Source organism: Arachis hypogaea, chromosome 9 (genome assembly GCF_003086295.3).
Source record: "Arachis hypogaea cultivar Tifrunner chromosome 9, arahy.Tifrunner.gnm2.J5K5, whole genome shotgun sequence".
Lineage (NCBI taxonomy): Eukaryota > Viridiplantae > Streptophyta > Magnoliopsida > Fabales > Fabaceae > Arachis > Arachis hypogaea.
This window is the reverse complement of record NC_092044.1, coordinates 116983381-117001728: the sequence shown is the minus strand read 5'-3', so window position 1 is coordinate 117001728 and position 18348 is coordinate 116983381. Positions and strand designations below refer to the sequence as shown.

The 18348-nt window shown below is 32.5% G+C and overlaps 4 protein-coding genes across 4 annotated transcripts; 2 read left to right on the top strand and 2 right to left on the bottom strand.

The window, feature by feature from the left end:
* Positions 1-3157: 3157 nt before the first annotated feature.
* LOC112709598 (F-box/kelch-repeat protein At3g23880-like) lies at positions 3158-4692 on the bottom strand. Its single transcript, XM_025761485.3, has one exon. The coding sequence runs from the start codon at positions 4437-4439 to the stop codon at positions 3255-3257; it is 1185 nt and encodes a 394-aa protein (XP_025617270.1). The 5' UTR covers positions 4440-4692; the 3' UTR covers positions 3158-3254.
* A 1223-nt stretch (positions 4693-5915) lies between these two features.
* On the bottom strand, positions 5916-7909 carry LOC112712444 (small ribosomal subunit protein uS13z/uS13y/uS13x). Its single transcript, XM_025765337.3, has 4 exons — positions 7652-7909; positions 7246-7406; positions 6900-7088; positions 5916-6244 (listed from the first exon to the last, which is right to left on the bottom strand). Exons 1-4 carry the CDS (start codon positions 7652-7654, stop codon positions 6139-6141), a joined length of 459 nt encoding a protein of 152 aa, XP_025621122.1. The 5' UTR covers positions 7655-7909; the 3' UTR covers positions 5916-6138.
* A 3940-nt stretch (positions 7910-11849) lies between these two features.
* Positions 11850-13529, top strand: LOC112712443 (uncharacterized). The gene is made up of 2 exons (XM_025765336.3): positions 11850-13012; positions 13095-13529. Exons 1-2 carry the CDS (start codon positions 12563-12565, stop codon positions 13278-13280), a joined length of 636 nt encoding a protein of 211 aa, XP_025621121.1. The 5' UTR covers positions 11850-12562; the 3' UTR covers positions 13281-13529.
* A 3591-nt stretch (positions 13530-17120) lies between these two features.
* LOC112712442 (uncharacterized) lies at positions 17121-18080 on the top strand. Its single transcript, XM_025765335.3, has 2 exons — positions 17121-17425; positions 17550-18080. Exons 1-2 carry the CDS (start codon positions 17278-17280, stop codon positions 18053-18055), a joined length of 654 nt encoding a protein of 217 aa, XP_025621120.1. The 5' UTR covers positions 17121-17277; the 3' UTR covers positions 18056-18080.
* Positions 18081-18348: the final 268 nt, after the last annotated feature.

Genomic DNA, 18348 nt, shown 5'->3' with positions numbered 1-18348 from the left:
ATTGTAACAAAACTCTGCCCAATTGAGGTAGGCAGACCACTTGGTTGGATGAGCATGTATAAACACACGCAGATATTGCTCCAGGGTCCTATTAACAACCTCGGTTTGCCCATCCTTCTGAGGATGATAAGCTGTGCTATAGAGCAATTTAGTACCACAATGCTGAAACAATTATTTCCAAAAACGACTAAGAAAAAGAGGGTCCCTGTCTGAGACAATAGTGGCTGGGAATCCATGATACCTCACCACGGAATTGATGAATTTTTGAGCGACCACTTTGGTAGTGAACCCCGTCTTCAACGGCGTAATACGAGCTGTCTTACTGAACCGATCCACCACTACTAACACCGCAGTAAAACCATTGGAATTTGGTAGTTTAGTGATGAAGTCTAAACTAATGTCTTCCCAAGACTTTGCCGGAACCGGAAGCAGTTGCAAGAGTCCCTGTGGCTTGGCAGTGACATACTTTGTACACTGACACTCCACACAACGATTGACAAATCGAACCACATCTTGGCAGTGTTGGTGGAATGGAGAATCGCAGGGTTTGGTAGATGTAGGATTAGTTTGAATTTTTTGATTAGTGTAATTGGGATTGAGAGTGCGGTTGGGTGCAAATCGGGTTGGGGCTTGTTGCGTAATTGGCTTACTACTAGTGCTTCTAGCTAGGCCCGCAATTACAGCATTTTTTGTTCATGCAGTTTGGCGATGAAGACAGCTTGTACCTAAGAGGTAGGTTGGGCCAAGAGCAATTCACACTTCAATGGCTCCTTGAGTCCGGCTACGAAGAGTGAGATTATCCATTCTTCACTCAATCCGTTGACTCGGTTGGTCAATTCTTCAAATTGGCATTGATATTCTTCCACCGATCCACTCTGCTTCAACTCTTTAATGGCGGTTCGGGAATCATAATAGAGGTTCTTTCCAAATCTGAGGACCATCACCTCCAGAAATCCTTCGCATGTATACGCCATGTTGTTGTTGATCCCCCACCGGTACCAAGCATAAGCCGCCCCTACCAAGTGAAATGACAATACCCTGATTCGTTGTTCCATGGGTATCTCAAAAGTCTCTAAGTATTGGCGGGCCCGAAACACCCAATCCTCCACCCCCTCACCGTCGAACATTGGTACATCGGCGACTTTCACTCTGAGTCGAGGCCACGGTTGCTCAGCCCCCACACTCACAGACCCTGAACCACCTTTCATGGTGTCGTCACCATTGAAGCCATAATCATTCACCTTAAGCTTCAATTTCAAATTCTCACGAAGCAGTTTTTCAATAGATTGTAAAGAAGAGTCCATGTTCGTGAGCTAAGCTTGCGTATCGGCGATTCTCTCGTTACTTCCACGAGACCGCGGCTAAGGGTGGTGACCTCTTGCTTATTCGACAAAGTGAGCTCCTATAATCGGTTCAGACGCGTTCCTTCTGCCATGGCTCCGATTCTCTCAATGAAAGCACCAATTAATAGGTAACCAAAAGACAATTCACACCAGAACAAATTCAGCAAGTGAAGATATATAACAATGCAGGAAAATACCAAGTAATCAATGAAACAATGAGAATGTAATTGTAGTAAATTAACAATGGCAGCAACCCTGACTCAGGGAAGACTACTATAACAACCTTCCATATGAAAATGCCTATCCTCCTTCATTACACTCCTCTCTCCTTATACACATGCATTCTCTCTATTGTTGTAACTAACTCTCCACCTCAGCATACTATAAGAATCCCCTGTAACGCACCCTCACATTACCCTTCATAATCCTTCATCCACACAGGTGGTTTTCTTATTCTTTTGCTTGTTGGATCTGCAAATAGTACATTCGGCCCATCATGAGTTGTCGGGTCTGCAATTGCTGTATTCGGCCCATTACGAGTGGGTTTACTCGTATCATTAATAACACATTGTAATATTAATTCAACTTTGTATTGTTGGATATAGTGGACTTGCATCTAGTTCGAAATTAGGACTGGATGTTTGCACATTCATTCACATTCTTTGTCTCTAAGGCTTGTTCTTGTTGACTTAAACATAATGAAAACATGCTTTGATTACATTGTTAAGAATCTAACAAGTGCATCTGTTCAAGAATGTTTAAGACCTTAGTCCGTGGTTGATAGCATAAAATGGTAGCATTATGTTTGATGTTCTAGTAGATTGTCACATATGTTATCTTCACACTCGTTTTGTATATATAACTATAAATATATTGAAGTCATACCATTATTACTTGATATATTTACTTGAAAGTTTCCCTCGTGCCCACCAATTTTCGAAACACAAAACAGAGTTCTCAAGTTGAAGCTACATCATATATTTCGTTTATTTATAGTTTGCATCATCTTTTTATTATTATTATTATTATATGGCTGGTTAGTTTGCTTGATTTTATATCTTCTCTTGAGGTATGATTTGCAGGAGGGAGCAATGAGTGCAGACCAGTTCATTGAACGCGTAGAAACTGGTCTCAAAGTCAAGCAATAAACCTAGCAAGTCTTTTGTTGTTCACCCTATCACTTTTAATTGTATAGTTTAATTAAAGCTGCACTTTCTGTAAATTGCTTCTCTACATTATCTTTTTCCTCTAAAATTTCGTATTACTTTTAACATTTTCTGGTGTAATGAAACTGCAAAGAATACTTTCTGTTGGAAGGTTGGATGTCATAGATGAATATATTGGAAAACTAAGATCACCCTATTATGTCATTCAGACTTTTTTTTCCATTGATAGTTAGTCACTGGACAACTTGATTCTGTTGTGCTGCGCGGTGGACACCCTATTAAATTAAATATATATCATTCTTTGTACTTTATTATGACTGGAAATTTTATGGAAGTGGTGGTAGAAACAGTATCGGAATCTGAAAATAAGTGCCTGCATACCTAGGACCTTCATTTTTGTTCAAAAGTAAAGGATTTGATTAATTGTCATGACTCCATGATTTAGGAATCCAATGTTATACATGTTTGATGCACATTGCTTGTGTTTTCTCCAGAGTATGGACACCTTGGAGAACATGAATTGACGGTGCCTGATGCACCTTATGCAGTACTGATAGAGATATATATTACTAATTTACTATTAGATAGCCATTGGGATAATCATATGGATGGAAACTAGAAAGTAGAGTCATGTAGGGCTACACCAAGTTGAGGAAAAGAAAATAAACTGCATTAATGAATGAGAGTAGGACTTAAAAGAAGCCACAACAAGAAAGAGTCATTAAGCAATAAACATGTAGTTGATTTAATCAGTAGTGGATCCATATAATAAACATGGAAGACCTAAATGGGAGGGCGAAACCAAGCTTTCATGATAAACATAGCAGCTATGAAGACCTGGTTCGCAAAGACTTGTATGCGTTAGCTGGCGAACATTTGCATTAAACATAACTAATTTGCGAGCATCGGAATAATAGGAAACAGCCAGAACGTCATCATTTTCCATGATGTACAAGGCTCTATATGACAGAAGCTGTGATCCATAACGCCGGGGTGCTAAAAGCTCACTAGATATGGTGACCAACTTAGTCCAAGACTCTTGAAACCCATGCTCCTTCATCTCCCACAAAACCAAACGACTATAGTTTTCATTGAAACAAACACAAAGGTTGTTCCTCAAGACACCCAACATAGTAAAGAAAACAGAACTATAACTGTAATCACTATGATCCCTATTAGGCAGGGATATTGGGTAAAAACTCTCGTTGGCTAAGTCAAAGGAAAGGATCACCCATTTGAAGCAGTTGTTACGAGTATGAGCTGCCCAATTGAGAGTGCCATTCACAAACTTCCCTATCGCCTGCAGGGGATAAAATGAATGATCTTGAATGATGGTTGTCCAAGAATTCGAACCAAAGGTGTGAACTTTGTAGTGGTGTGCCAAAGAACCCTCAAGAAACTTGTAATTATCATGCACGTGATCATAGCCAAAACCATAAATGTAATTCCCGAATATGGGCCCCTCTGGCCGAATTTTCAACCAATCGGAAGCCAATCTGGTACAAGGGTTCCACAATCTGATGGATTCCCAGCGACGATAACGGTTGAGCAAGGTGAGGCAGATCAAGCCATTGCAGGAACCCAAGATATGCACATCATCATCCATCTGGAAGCAGGCATCCTCAGTAGGCGCGGATGGATTCTTATACACAGACTGCACCGAGAAAAATTTGAATCCGCGATCACTTCTATATACGAGTCGTGGGCGGGTCATGGTTGGATCTGCTGTTGAGCGGTGAAGGTGGTCGCTGGCGAATCTTGGGCTGGAGATTAGTGCATTCCATGATTTGCACACAATCTTGAATTTCACAACGGAACTCGCCGGAACCCTCACCAAGATCTCGGCGATGATATCGTCCGGAAGGATCCGCAGCGTCGAAGAGAGGTGTTTGTGCCGCTTGTCGGTGGTTCCGAGGAGGTTCCCCCTCATTCTGGAGAAAGAAGGGGGCGGCGCGATTAGTAGCACCGGGAAGTGTGCAACTTCGGACGGGTTGGTATTTTTAGAAGTTGCTTTTCTTCTTGGAAGAAACCCTGAGGCCCTTACACATTGGTTGGATCGAGGGAATTGTTTGAATTGAGGGAATTTGGAGGGAAAGAAAATGAGAGGAAAGAATAAGTTTTTTATAATTTGGATGAAAAGAGAAAATAGGGAGGAAAGAAAAAAATAGTGTGGAATTTCTTAAATTATTTTTTTTCTATAAATAAAAAGAAAATGAAGAGAAATGTGACAATATAAATAAAATTATATATTTATCCTATATCATTAATAAATTATTATTTATATATAATATATATAAAGATATTCATGTAATTTTATATTATTATAATTTTTTTCCTCACTTTTTTATTCATAAAATTTTTTCTCTATTTTTTTTTCTATTCATTTTCTCTTAATTCAAACAACATACAAATAACTTTACTTTTTTTTATTTTCTTTTTACTCATTTTCTTTCTTCTCATTTTCTTTCCTTCCATTTTCTTTTCTTTTTTTTGGTCAGGTCTTCCATTTTCTTTTTTATATCCAAACAAAGCCTAAAACAAAAAAAAAATCCAACCCGACTCTTGACAATTACCTCAAAAGGATAACGAGGTCCTTGTACAAAAAAAAGTCGATGTTTTTTTAGTATAAAGACTAATCAGTCCAAAAAAAATCAGGGGCCGGGTTGAGTGTTTTTTTTGCCTCGTTGTCCTTTCGAGATAATTGTCAGGAGTCGAGTGGGGTATTCACTCATTTTTTTACTTTAAAAGGGTGGTTTTAGAATTTGCATAAAAAAGTGCTAGGAACCAGTAGAATTTGTGATGTTTAGCCATCAATTAGTTATCATCAATATTTTCAGTAGTGTGAGACATCTAATGATGTTTGAGTAATCATTTTCTTTTTTATGGTTAAGTGTTGACCTGATTTCAACAAAAATGCTAACTCCTCCCTATTCCTTAGAACTAACTCAGCACTTTTCTAGGCTTGCTTAATTATGGTGGAAATTTGAAGTTGCATACAAATTTACTCTGCTGAGTAAACAAAAAAGTGGAAATATTGTTGCTGATAAACCTACCAAGTCTTTATTTATTGTTCACCACACTATCACTATTTTATTCAGGTGTAATGAAACCACATGGATTAGATCGTGAGCACAAGGGACTAACAGAAAAAAAATTTTCTGAAAAATACTTGTTTTTATTTATTAAAAAATATAGATAATGGTAACAGGTATGATTGAACTTCACTATAATTTTGATGAATTAAATCTATTCCATAAACTTTACCAGTCCAAACAAGAAGAGTTCATTAAATTCCCTTGAAACTAGATTTTACTCCACTCCCACTAGCGCCAATTCAAACGTAGCACTAGTAAACCAACACCAATTTACTAATTCCTCATTATTTCAAAAGATTTGGATGGCAAACTTTTTGTTAAAATATAATGTAATCAATACTATTGGATTGTGGATGTCTCATGTCTGTAAAAAGAGTCATCATTCATTCAACTAAAAAGAAGCTTAGAGAAAATAACAAACAAAACTGAAAACGGTCAAGAGAGCATTTAACAACCAAAAAGCAAAGTTGGTATGTAAAAACATTGTCTGCCTCTTCAACAATATCTAATTTCCAAAAGCCAAAATATAACAATTTAACGCTTCTTGGAAACACCAACGGTCTTTCCCCTACGCCCAGTAGTCTTGGTGTGTTGACCGCGAACTCGGAGGCCCCAGTAGTGCCTCAAACCACGGTGGTTTCTGAAAAATAGTGTCAACGTGTGTGTCAATACAGGAGCTAGAATAGTTCATGAAGAAAAAGACATACAGCAGCTAGAATTTTTAAGTCAACCAATGCATAAGCATATATTAACCACAGATTTCCCTGAATATAATGTGTTTTGAGGACTGGCAAGAGAAAAGATAGCTAATGTTGCATCATATAATGACTTATTTGTACATCTTAAGAAATTATTGTAAACCGTAATCTTGTAATGGAAAAAGAACACCATGATTTTAGATCAAATCATGCAGGATAGTCAAATCAAATACACACTCATGAAAAGCAATTGAACTAAATTGAAGAGATGAAGATTCAGATAATTATATCTACTAAGTAATGAGGATATTTTGTTCGTCTATGATAAAAATATTTAACAAGAATAGAAATAAACAATCACACCATCGTGAAATGAAAAGGGCAAGTTAACAACTGAACCAAAAACCATACCAAAAATCAACTGGTCCATTACATATCATGTTAGCACAATATCAAACAGAGATTACATTCAACTTCATCCAAAATTACATTGAACAAACTAACAATTAACATCCATCCCTATCCGTAAATTCTAAATAAAGATTCAATCTAAATCAGACTAAATTAAAAAGTTCATTAAAGAGTTATGAGTGAGACCTGATTTTCTTGAGTCTCTCCAAGTCATCCCTGAGCTTCATGTCGAGGGCGTTGGACACGACCTGAGAGTACTTGCCATCCTTGTAGTCCTTCTTCCTGTTGAGGAACCAGTCTGGGATCTTGAATTGCCTTGGGTTGGCAACCACAGTCATCAGATTATCAAGCTCAGCAGCACTTAATTCACCAGCTCTGCCCAATCAATCAACAACAACAGAAACATACCCTATCAGATAACCTGGCCTTATATCCTAAAGTCTATAGTCTATAATTTCAATCATTAGTAAGATAACTAACGCCACAACTTATCTTATGATATCATATACATATACATAAACATACAAGGTACCTCTTGTTCATGTCGATATCGGCCTTCTTGCAACAGATGTTGGCGAATCTCCTTCCGATACCTTTGATGGAGGTCATAGCAAACATAATCTTCTGCTTCCCATCTACGTTTGTGTTCAGAACACGAAGAATGTGCTGGAAATCCTCGTTTGCCACTAGAGACTACATTACTCAAAAGATAGAGAAAGAGGACAATAACACAATCATCATACTGCATTCTAAGCATAAACAAGGCAAAGGTTGGTTTCAAAACCCTAGATTTTAGATCAAAGGCTAGTTTTTTATTTTTTAATTTTTTTTAAAAAAAAAAGGCGATGGAAGTTCACCTTTGCAGGATAGTTGAAATCAAAACCAGAGAGTTCTCAAAATAATCAAAGACATATACAGAAAGAGAAGAAATTTGGTACCATGGTTGAATGAAGGGAGATTCAAGGAAGTTGGATGTGGCTCTGCTCCGCGCAGCTGGGCACGACGCCTCCTTTGCTAAAACCTCCGCTATTCCAACTACGCAACGCAATAGGAGAAGGGTTTCTTTCTTTTCTTTATTTATTTGGGCCTTCGTGGGCTTAGTAAATCCAGATCTGGGCATGACATGGGCTTCTTCTGTACACCATAATTCATAATTTCATATAATATCCTTCCTGTGTTTGGGCTTTCATGTCTCCAATGGCCCTAAAACAATGTGACATTTGTTAAATTTGTGCTGCATTATCTTAATTTTTTATATTGAAAAAGAAAAATAAGCGGGCCATCCTTATCGCCCTTGATTTTTATTTAGTTTTTCTTTTGGATTGTAGAGGAATTTTCTTATTCTGGTCGATTAGTGTCTTGTCTTGTAATTTTAAACTTTAGTTCCGTTTAAATACTAAAAAAAAAAACTTTTTTAATATTAAAAACAAAAAAATCTCATAAAAGTGTCAACACATACGATCTGTTTTGTAAATTTTGTGTTCAATGAATAAAAAAAAGCATGTATTTATATTTGTAATTTTTAAAAATTAAAGGGATTTTTAATATCATCCAAAGAGATATTTTTTAAATCAATTTTTTATTTTATTAAAATTAAAAATTCAAATATAATTTTATATAATAATAAATATCTAAATTTATGTTATATTTATATCTATTATAGTCTTTTAAAATTAAAAAAAATTATAAACACAATTATTTTTATTTTTGTTCTTTATTTATTAAAAATTATTTTTAGTTTGATATATCAAATACAAATGTTATCATTTTTAAAAATTGTTTTTTCAAAAAATAACTTTAATAAATTATTTTTAAAGAGTAAAAACTTTTCAAAATAACCGTAATATGTGAATACAAGTTTTATTTTTATTTGAAGTGGATAACTCAATTAATTAATTAAATAAAGTCATAAATAAAATTCAAGGGTAATGAAGCAGAACGCTCTAATAAGTATTTATTTATTAATAAAAAACTCAGATGTGTTCAGTACCAGTTAACCCTCTCGACTTAGGAGTTGGTTGTTTTTTCGCTTAGCCGAAATTATTCATTAAATAGCTACATTGGCATTAAGTATTGGATTCAACTTTTGGTCCACCTTCAACGAACAAAGTATCAAGTAATGCGATGCATGGGCAATAATAATCAATCAATCCACATTATGAAAATCGATTACCACCAAATCTATCTATTTTTTTTAGTGGTCAATTGAAATACGTGGCAACACGACGTGGCTCCAACTTCTCCACAGGTTAATATCCAATCAATTGTCACAACCATATATTATATCTCAGAATACGTGTAGCTCCCGAGTATGTGACCTAATTTCAGTAACTTGTTTCATTCATATCAGTCACATTCTTCAATATTAATACTTTCGAATAATCAAGCCTTGTTATGAATTTAATTAATTCTACATCTTAAGTAGAATGATATTTTAATAATAATAACAGTAATTTAGTAAACAGTGTTTGAGGGAAGGGAGATACTGAGACAGGCACAGCAAGCAAGCAAGTGACATTAAGGAATATGGTGTGATTTCTCTTGGTGAAGAGCGAAGAGTAATTGATGTTAACATTAATATTTGTTCATACAAACAAATGTTTTATTATTTAATTAGAACTTAATATTCTTAAATATATAATGTTTAAAATATAATTAAATATATTTTATGTAAAGAACAGAATAAAAAAAATCTAAAACTCCGGTGAACCTAGACAATTTGCAGCCCTCCATACAAACTACTTTAGTGCGTATGAGCATAAAATGATATTTCATTATTATTTTTATAAATTTAATTTTAATGTATTGTCAGTATAAAATAATTTTATATATGTATTAAATTATATAAGAGCAATGTTAGGGGGCCAGCAATTTTTGTGATTGTTAGTCATCAACTAGCCATCAATGATGATTTGATGGTGTGAGATTAGTATGAGATTTTATCCAATGACTCACCTTTTCCTGCTGGTTATATGTTGGCCAAAATTCAATAAAACTGCTGGTCCCCTAGACTTTTCCATTATATAATATCAGATTAATAAAAATAATTATCTTTTACATTAATTATATGAATAATTATTTAAAAAAATAAATATAATTATATAAAATATTTTATATTACTAATATATTAAAATTAAACTCTTATTTTTATTGTCAAAAATGGATATGTTTTAAAAATAATATGATGAAAAAGGGGAATATATATTGAATCTCATGACTCTTGGGATGGAATATCCTTTCTTGCCGACACCTCAGACTGTTGAAATTGCAACTTCCATTCAAATGGGTCCCACTCACCGCCTACATTATCCACTTCCATTTTCTACAACGCTTTGGGCTTTTATCACCTCCAAAGTAAAATAAATGAAAAGGATTTTTGTTAAAATAACACATGTTAACAATATTGATGTAATTTTTTTTTTCTTATTGAGTGACCATAAAATTAAAAAATTAACTCATTGAATAATTTTGTCATATTTATGAAAAAATTGTTGACATTGTATCCTCATCTAAAATGGAATAAATGAATAATAATACACATCCTTCACAATTAAGATTGGATCAAATGAAGAGAGTAAATAAAGTTGATATAATAATTCCAAATGTAAGTTTAATATTTTGCTTTTATGTTTTTAACTAAAATCAATTTATATTTTCCTCTTTACTTTTATAAATTGTTGAGCCACAAAAATTGTCATGCACTCGTTTGAAATGAAACGAACAACCAAAATTACAACTAATTGAAAAGGACATGTAGGATAATTCTAATGGATAACATTACTTTCAAAATGTGTGTGTATGTATAACAAAAATATTATATATCTAAGTGTGTATGTGTATATATATATTCTTCAGCTCGTGAACGAAATAATAACAAAAATGAAAGTTTAATCATTTTCAAGAACTTGTAATAATAATATCAAACTTTAATTATCTGCACTGTTAATACAACCCTATCTAATTAAATGACAATCTTTATATTGTACTGTACGCGGGAATAAATTCTAAACAACTATATATTATTGTTTCACCTGTATCATGTATGTACGTATATATAAAATATATCCTTATATCTAGATATATAGTATATGGCCCAAAATTAAATGCAATGCAATGTGTACCGAATAAAAGAAAAGGAAATTAATTTTGATTGGTTTAATAGTTAATTCGTTTATTTAAGTAAATATTAAAAATTTAAATTTTATTTTGTATATATAATAATTTATTTATTAGTAATAAACTCTTAAAAAAATTCTGATTTATAATAAATTAATTATTAGTCTATTGAAAAAATTGTCCCATTTTCATGTGCTATATAATCTATCACACCGTACCATTCATTCTTTATTTATGCAGATATAAAAGAACAAATATAAAGGATTAATTTTTTATTATAAAATTATGTTCTTAATCTTTAATTTTTTGAAAGAGTCTAAATTTAAAAAAAAACTTCGAAAAATTTAACTAAAAATGCTAAAAGATTAATATTTAAAAATATAGACTAAAAATAAACGTATTTAATATCTGATCCTAGGTAAAATTTGACCCAAAACTAAGATATATTTTGCCAAATTTAGTTTTGTCACTTTTTATTCGATTTATTTTTTACTTGGGTTCGAGTTATGCTTCAAGTTGCCTTACTCGATCCAAAGCAATTTTTTATAATAAAAATATATATTTTAGAATAAAATTAGTAATCTTATATTATAATTTTATATTTTAATTAATATTTTTTATATTATATAATATTATTTTTATTTTAAAATAATTTATTTTAACATAAATATAATATAATATTTATAAAATTTAATTTTTAAAAATAAAATTTATTATTTTAATATAAAAAATTTATAAATTTATATATACTAATTTTATAATTAATCGACCCAACTTATTTTAAATTAGGTTAAAATAAATATGGAAATCTTTTAAGATTGAATTCGGGCCTAATTAAATTCGTCTTAACCCAATTTATTAACATCCTTAACTAAAAATAAATTATTAAATTATTAAACTAAAAAAATTAGATTTGGATCCTCTAAAATTTGAATTTCACTTTAGAGAGTAAAGTATGATCTTCTACCCTTAAATAGTTTCTCTTTCATATTTATTTTTAGTCCCACCTATGAAATCAATGAAGAGATCACACTTTACTCTCTAAAATAAAATTCAAATTTTAAAAAATCCAAATCCAAAAAAATTACAACTACAAGTAAAAAGAAATTAAGAAAGTTACATAAATATTAAATAGTCTCCGTTCCAAAGAGAAAAGTAAAACATGTGGGCCGGGGACTAAGATATTTTCCTTTCAATTTTTTTCCTTTTTTTTTCTTAGCTACTTTACCAAAATTATTTATATTTTCACTAGAAATGACAATTTCAATTTGATTTTATTTGTTTTCTCTTTTTTTTTTTTGGAAAAAATTATTAGCACATTTTTTATGATATAAAAGTAAATTTTTTAATGTTTATAATTAATTTTAGAAAAGGTTTAGAGAGCCAGTAATTATATTGAATTTTGGCCAACATGTAACCAATAAAAAAAGATAAATTATTGGATAAAATTTCACATCAATCTCACATTATTAAATCATCATTAACAGTTATTTGATTGCTATCAATCACATAAGTTGTTGGTCTCTTAGCATTGCTCTTCATTTTAATAGAAAACAAGAATATATAAGAAAAAATGTGATGTGTAGATCATGAATTTGTTTATTTATTTTGTTTTTGGTCTCATGCAATTAACATGATGATATCCGTTTATAAATAGGTACCTATCACATACCACCAATCCCATCCTACCTTACACTCACACATTTCATTCTTATTCTCTCTCTCAATCCACCATGTCTGACGAGAACCGCTCTCGAGGCCTCTTCCACCACCGCAAAGACGATGAAGACAGACCCTTAGACACTGACTCTGGCTACAACAAGTCATCATCATACTCCTCCGAGGAAACTGGTGGTTACGGTGGCTCTGGCGGTGGCTATAACAAGCCATCATCGTACGATGATAATCCTTCCGGTGGTTACGGTGAGTCTGGTGGCTATGGCGATCAAGGTGGTTACGATAAGCCTTCTGGCGGTGGTGGCTATGGTGAATCTGGCGGTTACAACAAGACAGCTTACTCCAGCGATGAACCTTCTTCCGGTGGCTATGGCGGTGGCTATGGGCGTGATGACGGTGATCGAAGAAATGAAGATGAGGTTGACTACAAGAAAGAAGAGAAGCACCACAAGAAGCTTGAGCATCTCGGTGAGTTTGGTGCTGCAGCTGCTGGTGCCTATGCCTTGGTAAGTAATTTTCATTTTCTTAATTAATTAATTAATTTTTGTTTGCATGAATTAATTAATTTTGAAAATTGGACATGGACAGTATGAGAAGCACGAGGCGAAGAAAGATCCCGAGCATGCTCACAGGCACAAGATAGAAGAGGAGGTAGCAGCAGCAGCTGCAGTGGGATCTGGAGGTTTTGCCTTCCATGAGCATCATGAGAAGAAGGAAGCTAAAGAGGAAGATGAAGAAGCTCATGGCAAGAAGAAGCACCACCTCTTTGGCTGACGCGTCTATGTGTATACATACGTATACGTATACATACGTACAACAATAATATTATTGAATTATTGTGCTTTTCGATTTTATGTATCTTCCGTATAATTTATCTTTCCAGCTTACTACTACTTCTACTACTGTGTGTGGTTTGTATCTACTTATTGGGAGAATGTTATTGCTTTATTTGCTTCCAATATATGCTTGTATATGTACTCTGTTGATTACCGATATTATATAAAATTATTATTATTATTATTATTATTATTATTATTATTATTATTATTATTATTATTATTATTATTATTGGGATGCTATTCAATTTGTATCGTGGTCTCTTCTATAATACTTAATTTTACTATATGACACAAATATAAAAAGGTTGGATTCACCTCTTGTGTTTTTACCTTTTAAACAAATTAGACATAAATTTATTAAGTACCATAAAATATTCTTTGTATAGTTAGTTACGAGGGGTCCGGGTTGAATTTGTTGGATCGACCCGTTAAATTCATTAAGGTGGGTCAGTTAGGATTTGGAATCCGTCAAATTGGCACCGCTAAATTGGCAGATTTTGGCAGGGTGAGACGTAGTCTGTCGGGCCAAATAATTTTATTTTATTTTATTAAATATCAGAGTAATTACTATTATAAATTTAATAATTATAGAATTTTTAAATACTTTTTTTTGTTTTTGTTTTTATTCTTCTTTTAGTTATTAACTTTATTTATTTTATTTTATAATTTTGTATATTTGATCAAATTATGACTTATTTTTTAAAATAAAAATAGTTCTATTGATAAATATTATTTTGAACAATTTTATTGAAATTAAAAATAAAAAAAGATAGTAAAAAAATTATATTATAATTTGAATATTTTTTATTTATTTTTAATTTTTTAATTAATTTTAATAAATTTTTTTTAAAATAAAAAAAGTCAAGCGGGCTAGTCCGCCGACTTGCAAATTTGCCATAAAACAGGACGGGCTAACATTTTAAACCCATCGTAGTTGGCAAGACGGATCGGCTTGTCTTGTTTATAGGGCGGACTGGTCCGCTTTACTATTCCTATATGTATTATTTAATTTATTTTTAATATATATTTATATATTTATTTTATATTAATAATTAATATTTATGATTAATTTTGATATACATGTATAACATGATTGTATGCATATGTGATTTAAGTTTTAACTATTTAAGAGAAGCGAAAGAATCCTCTAACACAGAGAATGTAAAAAGTAATGCTATGAAAATCAAACTGACTATTAGGTGGATAAAGTTAAAAATTTTAAAATTTAAATATTTAATTGAGAGTATTTATATATAATATATATTTTTTTAAAAATATTTTTTATATTTTATTATTTTAAATTAATTAACTGATTATTTGATTGCTTTTTTTTTTCTTTAATCGGTTTTTTCAATTTTTTGACCCATTTGTTAGCAATTGATTTTTTATCTGAACTGTCTAATAGTTAATTTCTGATTAATCTATTGAACTGGCCAGTTCAATCGGTTCTCATAACCATGATTAAAAATAGATCCGTCCCATTTTGATGGGTTCATCAAGATATCAAATACTACTTACTCTAGGTATCGGTCACCACAACATTTCTGTCACAAGCTATTAACTATGGAATCATACAAACTACAAAGCCACTTACAGCCACCGAGGTAGATACTTGAGCTAAAACGAAACAAAAATGAGAACTACTTTGGCAAGGGAAAAAAAATATACTATTTGCATCCACATTTTAATTTTCCAATGTGAACTACTTTACAATTTAGGAGATTTTTACTCTTGTTTTTATTTTAATTACTCTGATTTATATATTGTCTTAAAAAAATTGGGATCGGTAGCAAAATTAATTAGTTTGCAAAAAGTACTGATATATTCGCAACCACTAAATCATGGAAAAAGTTTAAGCAATTGGTAACATAAAATTCTTGCCTAAAATAACATTTAATAAACAAATACACTTGCAACTTGCAAGTGACTAAGTTGTTTGAGAATTTAAATATGGTATGAAATCTCTCAATTTTTCAAAGATAAGCTTATCCACACATGATTATTTGTGATTTCCATCAGAAAGCGATGGAGCAATTACTGAAAATCACTTGTATCATATGCAACAAGTATTAGACATGTGTGCTCCGATCCAATAAGAAAGCACCCCGTATTGGCAACAAATATATTTAATGAACATTGAAAGCACCATGAACCCTAAGAATGGACTTATACTGTAGATCGACGAAATTAGTGTCCACGCACGTTACAAATTTTTATTTTTCTGTGAATTCACTTTTCTTGTCTATCATTTATTTCTTTTTTCCTTCTTTATTCAAATTTAATGATCAGGGTAAAAGTTTCTTATTCTAAAAAGATGTAAAATTGTCTCTTACGGATCACTTATATATTACGGTATAGTTTTTGAGTATATAATTAATGAATTCTTTAATAACATGCAACACATGCACAACCACTCATTTTAAGTTCTTTTTTATATATTTTTGGATTTTGTTAAAAAAAATTTATTGAACTTTACATAAATTTCAACTATTAATTTTACAAAAAAATAAATGCAGGTAAATTTTCACCTTATTCATAATAACTTATTAATACGCATACACAAATTATGCCTAAGAAACTTGCAAATTCATTTTTAAAAAACATTTTCCGACAATTATTTTCTTCTTTTTCTTGATATTTGGTTATTATTGTTTTGAGGAGTGAATGTCTCTCACACACCAAGTGATAGGAATGGAGGAAGGGCCGTTACACCTCTCTCACGCGCATTTGCGTTTAATGACCGACCAATGCTTTTGCGAAAGAAATCTTGAATGCCTTGTGACTTATACTAAAGCCTTTAGAAAAGGTGCCTCTTACTTGAGAAACACGGTAGGTCACACTTCATTGAGTAGTAGTACATCAAATCATCAATTAAGCATGGTAGGGTATGTTATCAAAGCTATTCAAGAAGAATACCCATTTTGTTATCACTACATTTAAAATAAAAGAAGAAGAATCAAAAAGAAGAAAAAAAGACAGTTATGTATGTTTGAAGTTAGAAACCCCTCTTGAGATTTTAATCATAAAGGACAATTTTGATCTTAACACATAAGAGATGTACAAAGGACTTAAGAAGGAGATTTTTGTTTTTGGGATCATGGACTCATGGTGAGGGCTGAAGAAGGAGAAATAGATGAAATATTATTCATGACATAAGGCTTCTTCTACATCGGGCTATGCTTCTGATCCATTCTAAATTGGGCCTCAGTATGAAATCAAGTTTTCTTGGGCCCTAAAAACGAACTTACACTAATTTTATCCCAAGATAGATGTTAGTAATTAGATTTGTCAAAAAAAATTATGTTGACAACACGGCACATGTCGACACACAAATTTTAAGAAAGGCTGAACATGCTATTTAGGTGTGTTCAAGCATATTCAAAAAAGTTCTTTTTTTTTATTAAGACACGGTTGGATACAGCAAACTTGGGTGTCAGACAAGTGTCGACAAATGTCGTGTCCAAAATATGTTCTACACACGGATATGACAATTCTACGAAGTGTTTGTGCTTCATAGCATAAAAATAAAAAGAAAAAGAAAAAGATGATGTGATGTGAGTGAAAAAGTCTCCATCATAGTCATTTTCCTACTTAACCAACTTGGGTTCATTTGGTGAGTTAGTTAGCCGAAGCGATATCGGATGTTCAAATCTTACTTTGTATATACAGCAACTCATTGATTAGTAACAAATGCTTAAATGGAATTAGCAAATTGCAACCATGTTTTCTAAACACTAGATTCCCTTAAAAGGCAATAAGAAAATGAGAATAGTAAGAGAAGCAATGTACTTCAACGTTTTAGCAGCTTTGCCCTTTGCAGGAAGAAAAGAATATGTTCTTTACTTGCACAATATTGTTCTTGAATTATATAGCACTATGCTAAATTGCTAGCCATTATGCATTATTTCAAGAAAAATTGAGGATCAACATCTATGGAGGTTGAGTTGGGTCTGAAGATCACGAGAATCAGAGATGATTCCACTTCCATTTCTGATTTTCAGTTTGCCAAAGATAGAGCAGGGCCTTTCTTCTTGTCTAAAGAAACTGATGTAATGTTCATCCTCACTGCACACCTCAAAGGTTCCTTTAACACTTTCCACTTTTTATGTATGTTTTGGTTTCTTTCTTATCTCTAGAACCAAACACAAACCACAGAAACAGTTAGCATAAAGATATTGTTGATCCTGTTAGCATGTTAATGCAGGATACAAGAAAGAGAACATTGAGATCAATATAAGTGAAGATGGCAGTGAGATTTCAGTGAGTGGGGAGAAGGAGGTGGAGGAAATGGACATGATGATGCCATTCAAGAAAGACCTCAAAATCAAAGACTTTAGAAAGAAGTTTAGAATCCCCGGGGATATAGAATTGGACAGGATCAAGGCCAAGTATAACCAAGAGGAAGCAGTTTTGAGGATTGTGATGCCAAAAAGGGTCAAAGGGATGCTTGGTGTTGGAATTGAAGAGGTGAAGGAAGAAGAGATTGTTCATAGAAAGCCACCAGAGCCCGAGCCGGAACGGGAGCCGGCAGCACAACAAATTGTGGCTGAAAAGGTTCCAGATAAGAGTGAAGAGGAAGGTCCAGCAGTGAAGAAGAAGCCTCCGAAAAAGCCATGGAAGCCTTGTCCTCCATTGTTCATAGGAGGATCAACTTTGCTTGTATCTCTTATTTTTCTTGTCATACACTATATTAGAGTCAGAAAGAGTTGATTAATAAAACGTGCTTTTCATTTTCCTTTTTTGTTGGTTTCTCAAACTACAATATTGGAAGTTAATTTCATAGAGCTATATAGTTCATAACATATTTGACTAATCTTGTTCATCAACTTAATTTATGATAGTTTAACATTGGCTAGCTTTTTAGTGATTCATGAAAAGTTAATAGAATGTAAACTAAATGCATATCTATATTTTCAGAGAACTAACTCGATGTCTTGTGAAAATCTAATTTTGAGTATTTAATCATTGTTCTAAGATTACAATCTTTTTTTCTTAAAGCAAAA

Excerpts from the sequence above, each read along its gene's own strand:
- LOC112709598 (XM_025761485.3), bottom strand. The coding sequence starts at position 4,439 with ATGAGGGGGAACCTCCTCGGAACCACCGACAAGCGGCACAAACACCTC.
- LOC112712444 (XM_025765337.3), bottom strand. Across the intron at positions 7,089-7,245 it reads GATATCGACATGAACAAGAG|AGCTGGTGAATTAAGTGCTG; the intron begins GTACCTTGTATG and ends TTGATTGGGCAG. Across the intron at positions 6,245-6,899 it reads GAGAGACTCAAGAAAATCAG|AAACCACCGTGGTTTGAGGC; the intron begins GTCTCACTCATA and ends ACTATTTTTCAG.
- LOC112712443 (XM_025765336.3), top strand. The coding sequence starts at position 12,563 with ATGTCTGACGAGAACCGCTCTCGAGGCCTCTTCCACCACCGCAAAGAC. Across the intron at positions 13,013-13,094 it reads CTGCTGGTGCCTATGCCTTG|TATGAGAAGCACGAGGCGAA; the intron begins GTAAGTAATTTT and ends GGACATGGACAG.
- LOC112712442 (XM_025765335.3), top strand. The coding sequence starts at position 17,278 with ATGGAGGTTGAGTTGGGTCTGAAGATCACGAGAATCAGAGATGATTCC. Across the intron at positions 17,426-17,549 it reads CCTCACTGCACACCTCAAAG|GATACAAGAAAGAGAACATT; the intron begins GTTCCTTTAACA and ends ATGTTAATGCAG.